Below are 12500 nucleotides of genomic sequence, written 5' to 3'. Positions count from 1 at the left end.
GGTGTACAAGTCTCCGTAATTCACTTCAGGGAGAAAAAGAACATTTAGGATTTGCTTTATTTCGCAGATCGTTTCACTATGTTTGGTCTGGATGGTGCAGCGTAACTCGATCCAAGGTTAGCAAATTTTTGTACATGCATGAACCCAAATGATATACACTACAAGATCTCGTGTATCACAGGATTTAAGCCATCTTTGATGAATGTAAAGATAATTTTGAACTCTTTGACGCAGTGATGATAATTTTCCTAAACCCAACACAGTTGTGAGAAAAGCAAGCTCAGATATTTTCACTTGATCAAAAATGTACGGATCTCATTAAGTTTAATCGTCTTGTCGCACTTGCATAGTCTCAGTGCTAGCTGGCCGCGAGGACACTTACAGAGACACTGAATACAGATTGCTTTCTTGAGGAAGATTACACATTCATCACTTGAAACGATTTATGAGTGGATAGCAAGGAAGTAAACCTAGAAGGAGCTACGTATTATGCAATGAGATTTGACTCAGGACTTGTTTTTCATATCTCTAAAGAAGTATGATACTTTCTTTGTATTTCTTTGTCTTGTTTGTTTGTTTTAATCTAAGTTTCCTTTTATTAGCAACGGATGTCTTCCCTTTTAGTTTGCAAAACGAAGTCGGGGAAAATTTCGGCCGTATATAGCCATTAAAATTCCCCTTTGTCGTAAACATAGGCTGGTCTGGCTGGGTGGGCGATCTGGCGATCTTGGCGAAACCACTGCATGTCTTATATATCGATTTTGTTTGCCCTGTGCACATATGTCAATCTGTTTGTCGTTCTCAAGTCATGTGCCAGAACTTAGTCTATTGTTGTAGCGATCCATGTGATAACTATTTTGGTATTTTGGAGGTTCTAAAGTCATTGAGTTCAGAAGTTACCGGTGACTTAGTTACTACCCTATTGTGTTATTAAGTGTACCTTTTATGTATATTTCAGTATACGGGGGTTATAATTCAGCTTAACTAACAAAAAAACTGCAATCACAAGTCATTTTGAGCTTCTTGAATCAGCGCGAAACTTATAAACAGTGGCACTTAAAAATTATAATCTATGTATCCTTCCATTGTTGCGAATGTGTAGAGGTATTCATTATACCTATGTCGATAGTTTGGTCGATTTGTAAGATAAAATTCTAGGATTGTTTGAAATGTCACTTTGATTAATTTAAACAAGAAACTTTTGTGTCGGTGTATATTTTGGTCATGCAAGATGACCGCTTCATTGCCAAAAACACACAACATAAGATGCAATGAATATATGAATTTCATATATTTTTGAACTGCGGTATTAGATACGTATGATGTGCGATCCTCACAGTAGATAGCGCTATTTATGCAATAGCGAAAATCAGACCTGAAAAAAAATCAGGCCTGTACGGGACTCGAACCACTGACCTCTGCGATACTAGTGCAGCGCTCTACCAATTGAGCTAACAAGCCAACTGGGAGCAGGCCGTTAAGGTGATTCGTAATAAACCCGTGAAAGTGATAAATGAGATGCAATGAATATATGAAGTTCATATATTTTTGAACTGGGGTATTAGATACGTATGATGTGCGATCCTCGCAGTAGATAGCGCTATTTATGCAATAGCGAAAATCAGACCTGAAAAAAATCAGGCCTGTACGAGACTCCAACCACTGACCTCTGCGATACTAGTGCAGCGCTCTACCAATTGAGCTAACAAGCTAACTGGGAGCAGGACGTTAAGTTGATTCGTAATAAACCCGTGAAAGTGATAAATGAGATGCAATGAATATATGGCCTGCTCCCAGTTGGCTTGTTAGCTCAATTGGTAGAGCGCTGCACTAGTATCGCAGAGGTCAGTGGTTCGAGTCCCGTACAGGCCTGATTTTTTTCAGGTCTGATTTTCGCTATTGCATAAATAGCGCTATCTACTGCGAGGATCGCACATCATACGTACACTTAACATAATTAACTAGAAATGATTGTTAATTGGTTAAGCTCAACGAAAGGGAAGGCCATGATAAAAATTAGCAATAAACAAAGTATAACCTTGAGGATCATACAGGAGACATGAATTATATTGTTTTTTTCTTAATGGGGGCAAATAAATCCATTTTATTTGCCGAAACGTTTCCTATCCGAGCTGTGGGAGTAATGCCTCTTGCAGAAGCTGCTTATAATTATACAAGGTTACCGAACTTTTCCTTTGGCGACACAAATAGCCAAACGGACCTAAAAGAGGTCATCGGTTGTTTCATTTGTATGAGATAATGATGGAAAGACCGCTGACAAAGGTGTTTCATAATTTTGGTGTCAGAGAAGTCTTAAGTTTGGTATCTCACGTAGAGATCAAGAGCAGTACAGTTTGCATGTAAGCTTCACTCGTCCATCCTTCAAGGAATTTCGCTGGGTTCTCAGCTTTTCTTGCCACGTACGCAAACCAACACCATAAAATTTAGTTCGCCTTGGAGACAATGAACGGAGAGCCCCTTCTAAAAATGTAATTTTTTAAAATTTTATACTTTTTTTCTAACTTCTTCTTTTTCGTAAACTCTCTACATAGGTGCCGACGAATGTGTTGAACAGACTCATAATTGTCACCAGAACGCAGACTGTGTTGACCTTCCGCAAGGGTTTGATTGCATTTGCAAAATTGGTTTTAGTGGCGATGGACAATCGTGCAAAGGTAATGAACTGCATCTTTATTTAAAGTAGAATTAATGATGAATTTGTCCAACGAAACTTCAACTTATATGTGAGTATCATTAATTTATAGCCGAGTACAAACATCTTAGCAAAAATATATGCGGGAAAAAGTGTCCAAAATATAAAATACCTTTGATTTGTCTTGCATCTTTTGTTTTCTTCCCTGTCGCTTCACTTCTTTTTCTTTGTTTTAATTAGTTCTGTTTTTTTTTGTGCTTGTTCGTCTCTATTATGTGAATGAACCTCTCAATAAACAAATGGAGGAAGGTCCTGGTACATCACAGGCGGCCCAAGTGTACTGTGTGTGATTTTGGGGTCTAAATTAAAGTCCATTAGCGGCAACAGCTAACATATTAAGGTCAAATTTTTAGCGTATGTATGGGCCGTTAAAAAAAGGAAAAATTATAAAAAAATGAAGAAAAAAATTTAAAAGAATAAGAAAAGCGAGGAATAAAACGTGTGAAGTCTCCTTACCTATTTTTCCGTAGCCGCTTTGTTGCTAACGGTCGTTTTAACGTTGTTTTGGCGACCTTTGTAACGCGTGCGGTGTCACCTGTCAACTGTATAATAGGAAAAACTATATAAAAAACAATTAAATAAGGGAAAATTAAAAAGGATAATAAAAGCGAGGAATTTATCGTATGAGGTCTCCATAGCTTTTTTCCGTAGCTGCTTTTTCGTTTACGGTCCTTTTGAGGCTGTTTTGGCGACTTTCTTTGTAACGCGTGTGGTGCTACCGGTCAACCATGTTTAAAAGAACTCAAGGCTGGAAACTTCAACCGGTCCCGAACACCAACTTAACCGTCGCCACTCGAAGGCCGATAAATTCCACAAAAGTCGACCGATCTCCCTCAAATTTCCACCCGCGAGAGCGCTTACCAATTACCTACCCGTTCCGCTTTGTTGGTACAAATAATCCTTTTGTCCTTCCCACGGGATTCTGATATCATAGCGCATCGGGTCGAATTACACGCACGACTCCTCAGACAGTTTTGTTTCACAATAGGGCAAACTGAACAACCTTCCTAACGATCCCCTGGAGAGACTTTTATTTGGTCAGGTGCGCTTTGATATTTGAATACCGTAGTAAGAGCAAAAGGATTACGCGTACCTACAAAGCGATTTAGCCAGAATGGGTGGTAAAACGGAGCGGCATTCGGATCGATGCGGCAGAATTTGGAAACTTCTGCCACTGGCACGGGTGGGTAATAGCTAAGCGCTCTCGCGGGTGGAAATTTTAGGGAGATCGTGTGGAATTTATCGGCCTTCTAGTGGCGACGGTTGGTATTCGGGACCGGTTGAAGTTTCCAGCCTTGACCGGTAGCACCACACGCGTTACAAAGAAAGTCACAAAAACAGCGTTAACAGGACCGTAAATGAAAACGCAGCTATGGAATAAAGGTAAGGAGACGTCATACGATATATTCCTCGCTTTTATTATCCTTTTTAATTTTCCCTTTTTTTTTTATAACTTTCCTATTATACAGTTGACAGGTGACACCGCACGCGTTACAAAGGTCGCAAAAAAAGCGTTAAAACGACCGTTGGCAACAAAGCGGCTACGGAAAAAAAGATAAGGAGACTTCACACGTTTTATTCCTCGCTTTTATTATCCTTTTAATTTTTTTCTTAATGTTTTTCATAATTTTTTCTTTTTTTAACGGCCCCCATATACGCTTAAAATTCGATCTTAATATGTTAGCTATTGCCGTTAACGAACTTTAGACCCCAAACTCACACACAGTACGCTTGGGCCGCCTGTGGGTACATCAGTTAACTTACATTTCTCAGGATGTAGCCTAATAAATCTATTCGTCAGTAAGCTTTTGTTGAACGTCCTTTTCAACAGATATCAACGAATGCCAACTTCTGGGTGCTTGCCACAAAGATGCATATTGCAATAACTTTGGGGGTTCCTACAATTGCACCTGTGTGTCGGGATACAGTGGCAATGGAACATTCTGTTTAGGTATTTACAACGGTTGTTTTTGCAAGAGATCAGAGCTTTAAATAAATTTCTTTATATAATAGCGATGCAGTAGGCTGGACTACATAAAAAATACAGCTTACTGGAATGCTATGACAAACTTCCCTGATTTTCAAGAAACACGGAGTGCTCCTCAGAGCTCCAAGAAGCTTCTTCGTGATACCCTCTGCCATGAGAAGAACTGACCCTCGACCATTTTAAGTCTACGGTAAAAACACTTCAGCATTGTGTGTTATATTTTTTTTTTTTTTTTTCATCGTAGAAAGAGAAAAACTTAAAACTCTTAAGTTTAACTATTTTAGGTCCAAGGTAAGAAAACTTCAGCATTGTGTGCTATATCTTCATATTGTGAAAAGAGAAGAACGCTAGTGTTGCATTTAATTCTCTTTTTAGCGCCAGAAAAATGCAGAGCACCACTGGACCTTATTTTTCTACTAGACGCGTCAGGGAGTGTTGGATCTGACAATTACGTTAAAGAAAAGGAATTTATAAAGATTGTTGCCAGTAGATACGATTTAGAGACCGTGAACAAAGCTGCTGTTATAGTATTCAGTGATGCAGCTTCGAACGTAGTTCCACTGGGCTCGAAGACAACATCATTATCTTTTGCTTCGGCTGTGGATGATATCCCTTATGATGAAAGGTGGACGCGTATTGATCTCGCACTTCGGTTGGCGTACGATGAATACTTTTCTGGAAATAACGCGGATGAGACTCAGAAACTAATTATCTTGTTAACTGATGGAATACAAACTCGTCACCATGAAATGAGTCCGGCCTACATTCCAATAGAGGATACAATAGAGCTTCTTCGATCAAAATCAGCCAAAGTTATTGCCATTACCATCGGCCAAAATATTGATATGACTGATATGAGGACTGTGACTGAAAGAGAAGAAGATATTTTTCGTATGACGGAATTCAACGACTTGGTGGCAAAGGCTGACGCAATATCAAAAACATCTTGTGTAAATGCTCGTCAGTTCACAGCATATTTACTCTCCCCTAATTTTGCCTAATTGTTAACTTCAATTCCGTTGAAAGTATTTTTGTTTCGTTTTGCTTTGTTCTTGAGGACCGAAAAAGGAACTTTTGGTTACCTGATATCTAATAGACAAAAAGCTAAGGTCGCCAAGATCTTAAATTAACAATAGCGTGGATGATCTTCGTCTCAGATGTCCTTCTGATTTTTTATCTGAAAATAAATATTTCAGAACCCGGTAAGGTAATAGTAATCATCGAAATTATTGTCAAATTGCGATTATTTGTCTTCTCTGATTCTCTGCTCAGTAACATACAACCTAAGATACAATAGACCCTATAGTGAATATTTTTACGAGGTGTTTAAAAAATATCTTTTATCTTTCTTCTAATTTTAGTTCAGATACAAGAGATCACGTTTTGCAGTGACGATTCTGAATTGTCCAATTGTCAGTATCCAGCCCATTGCGTCAACACAACAAATAACGTATCATGCGTTTGCAGACCTGGTTACGTTGGTGAACCGCCCAATTGTGAAGGTTGGTTCTAAAGATTCCTTCTGTTAAGTGGGCAAATAGTTCCTTGGACTTTGATCGCCGTAATGTGGATTTAAAAAAGAAAAACAAATTAAATTCCATGTTTCTTAATTGTTATAATATCAAAACTATTATGATCTGTCAAGTATGTGCGGAACGAGTTTTATTGGCTCCACCAGATCTTACGTTTGAGACCTTTTGCTGGAGTAGTTAGGAGCTCTACCGGTACGATTGCATTGTTCCCTTTGAAATGTTAAGTAAGGAGACCTTTTTTCTTTTGACTCCCACTTTCAACGAAAAAAAAATTATTGGAATGAAGTAGATCTATAAACAAGCCATTTACTGCAAAACTCATTTAGATATCAACGAATGTGAAAGTTTTCCTGCTGCTTGCCACAAAGACGCTTACTGTTACAACAACAATGGTAGCTACAACTGTGCTTGTGTCCCTGGGTACTCTGGTAATGGCAAAATCTGTTCAGGTGGGTATCTTCACACAGTTGTCGTATAAGGTTAAGTCCAGGATGAAGCTCGCTGTCACTTTCCTTCCCCAGTAGCAAACACTGGCATGAACAAACATGCAGACATTTTTTTTTCTTTTTAGTGAGAAGCTTCTTAAACAAAAAGGCAACATGATTAGCACTTTCCTGCATTTCAGTTAGTTCTCCCTGTGCAGTTATCATTTATGGTAATTACATGCGTAATCAGAAGAAAAATAAAATGACACGCCTGCGTCACCGCCATGTTGTTGGAATGTTTTTCTGGACCTCTAAGGACTAAGTGTGCATTACAATAAAATTCAGTTTGTACAGTTACCGTTGCTTTTATCATTTGCAGCTCCCGAGCAATGCCAAGCACCCTTGGATCTGATCTTTCTCTTAGACGCATCAGGCAGTGTCGGGGCAGAGAATTATGTGAAGGAAAAAGAGTTTATCAAAATCGTGGCCAGTAGATACGATCTAGCGACGGCCAGTCGAGCTGCTGTTATTGTATTTAGTACTCAAGCTTCAAATGAGGTTCTTCTTGGAATGAAGAATACATCACTAGCGTTCGCTACAGCCGTGGATGATATTCCATATGTTCAAGGGTATACCCGTATTGACCTTGCTCTTCGGCTGGCCTATGATGACTATTTCTTATCAGATAACGAAAATGCGACTCAGAAACTAGTTATCATGCTAACTGATGGAATACAAACTCGTGGCAATTTTCTCGATCCGCCCTATCTTCCAATAGAAAATACTGTTGCACTTCTCCATTCAAAATCTGCTCGAATATTTGCTGTTGCCATCGGGCAAAATATCGATATGTCAGATTTAAGGACAATTACTGAAAGAGAGGAAGATATTTTTCGTATGACGGAATTCAACGACCTAGTGGCAAAAGCTGACACAATATCAAAGACATCATGTGTCGGTGCTCGTAAGTCAGATAACTATTTTCTCTTTTTGGATTCGAAATACCTAATAATATACTCTTTTGTCAAAGGTTAATTTTCGATTGAGAGCTTATGGCGTTTTAAATCACCTAAAGTTTCTGGAGACGAAAAGGCTGTCTAAAGTATTTTCAGACTAGAACTTAACAGTAGAATGAATTACCTTCTTTTCTGTTTTTCATTCACTCTAACTTTGATGTTGCAGTAATGTGTATCAAACAGCCTTTGTCTTTCTATTCCTTTCTCAGTTCAGGCGCAAGGGATTGTGTTTTGCAGCGAAGATCCTGAGTTGTCCAATTGTCAGTTTCCAGCCCAATGCGTCAACACAACCAATAATATATCGTGCGTTTGCAGACCCGGTTACTTTGGTGAACCGCCCAATTGTGAAGGTTTGTTCTTCATATTCCTAAGAAATTTTTCTTGACAGCTAATTTCTTGAGAGTTAAAGATAAGTTTTTTTCTTTAACAATTTTTACGAGCAACCCGTGAGTTCCGTTCATTGAAAGCTCCCGTTTCGCCTGTGAAAGATGAGAAGGTGAACAGTTCAGACCGCATGTATTGCCGGCTGGAAGGTTGATCTCTTGAACTCCTTGCAAAAAGTCCCTTTGAATATAAAATCCACTATACTATGAAAAAAACGGAGGATTAGTGCTAGCAACTACTTCTTAACTGTTAAATTTCTAAGCTCAGATTATCCTTCGAGTCTGTGAGGATAAAGATCATTGATTTTTCTTTCCACATAAAAATTTGAAGTCCTTAAACACTTCATGGTCTCCCGTTTGAAGTCTTGAACAGGAATGCTTTTTCAAAGAGACTTTCACCTCACTTTTCAAACATTCTTTTCTAAGACACCTATGAATGTGCCGATGGATCACATGACTATCACGCCTCCAGTTATTGTGTGAACACTAATGGCTCATATAACTGTGCATGCAACCAATCAGGATACAACTACAATGGCACCATGTGTGCTGATATGTTAACCTATGAACATCGAGAATTAAGTCGGCGTGGGGACAGGAATTGTACTCCTTTCTCAGATAATTATTTTTAGTTTGAGTATTATAAGTAATTGCAATTTATCTGTTCCTTTCAGATGTGGATGAGTGTGCCGATGGAACAGACAATTGCAACGACCCAGCTTACTGTGCAAACATAGACGGCTCTTACAGCTGCTTATGCCATCAGTCAGGTTACACATATAGGGGCAACACGTGCGTGGGTATGACAAATTTGTTCGGACTTTTGATAACCTGTCCAAGTACCATATGTTTATTTCAACTGCTGTCACTAAAGGAAAAACTGACAAATCCGATCAAAGAACGAACTATTGAACTATAACAATCAATAGCTTCGTCTTTTTTAGTTGGTGATCAATTCCTTTAAATTTATTCTCATAAAAGTTATTGTGTAATTTAAGGGCGATATTGTAAGGATAAATTACTTAATAGTCACTCCTAGGGGTTAAAAGGTTGAGCGACCATGATGATAGAAGTCTTTCGATAATGTCCACTGTGTTCTGTATTCGCATTCTAATTAAGAAATTAACTGTATTCCTCACGGAGAAACTTATTTACTCATTAGATATCGACGAATGTCGAAATTTTCCCTCTCCCTGCCATAAAGCTGCGTATTGTCACAACAATGATGGTGGGTTTAACTGTACCTGTGTCTCTGGGTACTCCGGTAATGGCATGGTCTGCTCAGGTTGGTATAATGACATAAATTTTTTGTGAGAGAAGACACAGATAACAAATTGCATTTTTTTCGGTAAAGTGGTAATGAATGGATGATTCCTTCTACATAACTCTCGAAGGAAAAATCTACTGCTTGAAGACAATGCCGTTAACAAATGAAAATTTCTTATTCATGTTCAACTCAAGAAGACGCCTTAAGTTTAGAGGAAAAACAATATTGACCTTTTTTCTATTTTTTCTTTCATATGGAGGAGGCACATTTGAGTCATAAAGATAACTTCGCCGCCTTTTACGAGAGGGTGTGAATAAGCTCCTTTACATAATCAAAGCGGAGGCAATCAGATACAAATTTAAAAATCATTGAGCAAAGTCTATAATTTATCTCCTACAAACTAATTCTAGAAGTACCTATTTTAAGCAAACAACTAAATTTCGAGCTCATAAAAACATTATGCCCAACTATCTGACAATAGTCCTACCCAGGGGTGAAAGGTGATCAACATTCATTAAACCTCGACATCTTAAGGCCATTTAATGACCTCGAAATCCTATTGCCTTACGTCGCATTGTAACTTGCTCAGTCTGTCAGATAGCTCATTCTGTTTACCATTTTTGTTTCAGCTCCGGAAAAATGCCAAGCACCGCTGGATCTGATATTTTTGCTGGATGCATCAGACAGTGTCAAAGCAGACAATTACTTGAAGGAGAAAGAGTTTATCAAAATCGTGGCGAGTAGATATGATCTAGAGACAGCCAGTCGAGCTGCTGTCATTGTATTTAGTACTCAAGCTTCAAATGAAGTTATTCTTGGAATAAAGAATACATCACTAGCGTTCGCTCTAGCCATGGATGATATTCCATATGTTCGAGGGTCTACCCGCATTGACCTTGCTCTTCGGCTGGCCTATGATGACTATTTCTCATCAGAAAACGAAAACGCGACTCAGAAATTAGTTATCTTGCTAACTGATGGAAGACAAACTCGTGGTAATTCTCTCAATCCGCCCTACATTCCAGTAGAAAATACAACTGCACTTCTCCGTTCAAAATCTGCTCGAATATTTGCTGTTGCCATTGGCCAGAATATCGATATGTCAGATCTGAGAAAAATTACCGAAAGAGAGGAAGATATTTTTCGTATGGCGGAATTCAACGATTTAGTGGCAAGAGCTGATGGAATATCAAAGACATCATGTCTCGTTGCACGTAAGTCAGAAGTATCTTATAGAATTAGGGTTACAGTTAACAACTACTTACCAAAGTGCAGGTGGTTAGTGGTGGATATTTACCTCGCCGCTTCGCGGCTCGGTAAATATCCGCCGCCAACCACCGACACTGAGGTGAATAGTTGTTTTAGTATATACTAAAACAGTGAGATAATACACACCAATGTCGTAAATTTAAGTGATGGCAAGAGTGATTTTTTCGCTTGTCACGGATGCAAGCCGGGACGCCATTTTTCGCGAGTTGCTCGGAGGTAAATAGCAAAGGATATTCGCAGTTTGACTAGCCAATCAGAGCGCGCCTTCAACGCTATCCACTGTTTTAGTATATACTAACTTAGTTTATTAGCCTCGCCAACCCGCAGGGACACCGCAACAGCTTGTGCCAATTACTGCGGGCTCAGTAAACCCCCCCATCCCACCCCAGATTAGGATATCCATCACACAGTAATCTCGTGCGAGGGAAATTAACGTCTCCTACCCCAAACCCAGCAGGAGACGGGACATTCATTTATTCGTCCCTATGCGAGAAGACTAGAATATCCAACCACCACTTGATGTTATAGAAAGGTAGCAAATTCTTCTCAGTTATTTTAAGACCTTGAGTGTTGGTCCGGCCGGGGCACGAACCCTCGACCACCCGCACAACAGTCCAGCCACTATCTATTGGGCTAACTGGGCGGCGGTTATTAATAATAGGGATGGGCGGCGGGTATCAAATGATTATGTGTAGCCGTCGACCCACGTTTTGATTGTGAGCAAAACCATAAAAGAACTTGCCTCTTTGTGGTTTATCCAGCGTTGGGGCCTGACGTTTCTCAATAAAAATAGAGGAAGGAGGAGGGGGCAGGCTCTTAATACGACGCACGGTAACTCTATCCGCCTAGAATTACGATTAGGCAACGCATCATTACATGAGAATATGATATCAATACATCAAGGAGACCCTTAAAGCGTTAGTCTTCGTGCTTCTCCGTTTGATCTGTACACTAACACGGTCGTATTGTTGCGTATTTTTTCTCACAGTGAAGATGCAAGGAATCAGCGTTTGCAGTAAAGATCCTGAGATGACAAATTGTCAGTATCCCGCGAAATGCGTTAATGGCAGTGATGATTATTCTTGTCTCTGCAGTAATGGATTCTTTGGTGTCTCTCCCAACTGTGAAGGTGAGTATATGATCATTCGATCGATTTCGAACTCAAAATATGCTGACCTTTATCTAGCCCTAAGTTGTCAGATAGAATTGCTAAGGAAAAATGATGACGACCTTTCTTTACAATCGAGTCGAGGACGAAGAACCTTGAAGACTTTCCAAAACAATCGCAGCTTAAATGCGACCTGTATGTGTCCTGGTGTTACGTTGAGGTCAATCACTGTCAAGATGCTACCTGGCCTAACAATGAGAATGAAAATCATACGCTGTCGACCGCGAAAATCACTTCGTGGATATTCCTTTCCCGACTGGGTGCATGCGACTTTATATACTGGTTAGTGAGTTTAGAAAAGTTAACAGGAATCGAAGGAAGAAGTGAATGTCCCATCCTTATCTATATTTCGGATTTATGACAACGTCATTAATCTGAATAAAAATGATCTAGACTGGCAATTTCTGACAACACAACATGATTTTTAGTAAAAAAAATGAGAAATTGTCTTTGTAAACTCTAGCCCATATAGAACCGAAAAAGAAATGATAGATTTTTACACAAATTTATGCGAAATGGACTGCAATTAGTTTATTCTCTCTTGGAAGTGATTGTTATTTTTGGAGTGATATTGACACCCAAAACTCTACCTTATATTCAGATATAGATGAATGCATCGATGGCACGCATGACTGCCACATCTCCGCCTATTGCGTCAACATCCTTGGCTCCTATAACTGTTCATGCAAACAGTCCGGATATAGTTATAATGGCAGCATATGCGTAGGTATGTTCTATTT

General features: G+C 39.2%; 1 protein-coding gene across 2 annotated transcripts in view; it reads left to right on the top strand.

The window, feature by feature from the left end:
- Positions 1 to 71: 71 nt before the first annotated feature.
- LOC111347197 (polycystin family receptor for egg jelly) overlaps positions 72 to 12500 on the top strand; it is a 27109-nt gene continuing 14680 nt past the window's right edge. For both annotated transcript variants that reach the window (XM_088725219.1, XM_088725218.1), the window contains exons 1-13: positions 72 to 116; positions 2553 to 2675; positions 4545 to 4664; positions 5076 to 5660; positions 6062 to 6202; positions 6559 to 6681; positions 7037 to 7621; positions 7883 to 8023; positions 8731 to 8856; positions 9219 to 9341; positions 9953 to 10537; positions 11581 to 11721; positions 12362 to 12487. In XM_088725219.1, the coding sequence (XP_088581345.1) occupies positions 92 to 116; positions 2553 to 2675; positions 4545 to 4664; positions 5076 to 5660; positions 6062 to 6202; positions 6559 to 6681; positions 7037 to 7621; positions 7883 to 8023; positions 8731 to 8856; positions 9219 to 9341; positions 9953 to 10537; positions 11581 to 11721; positions 12362 to 12487 (2944 nt within the window). In that variant the 5' untranslated portion in view covers positions 72 to 91. The remainder of the gene's footprint in view (positions 117 to 2552; positions 2676 to 4544; positions 4665 to 5075; positions 5661 to 6061; positions 6203 to 6558; positions 6682 to 7036; positions 7622 to 7882; positions 8024 to 8730; positions 8857 to 9218; positions 9342 to 9952; positions 10538 to 11580; positions 11722 to 12361; positions 12488 to 12500) is intronic.

This window comes from Stylophora pistillata, chromosome 6, assembly GCF_964205215.1.
Source record: "Stylophora pistillata chromosome 6, jaStyPist1.2, whole genome shotgun sequence".
In the NCBI taxonomy this organism is placed as follows: Eukaryota; Metazoa; Cnidaria; class Anthozoa; order Scleractinia; family Pocilloporidae; genus Stylophora; species Stylophora pistillata.
This window is presented reverse-complemented; position numbering and strand designations above follow the sequence as displayed.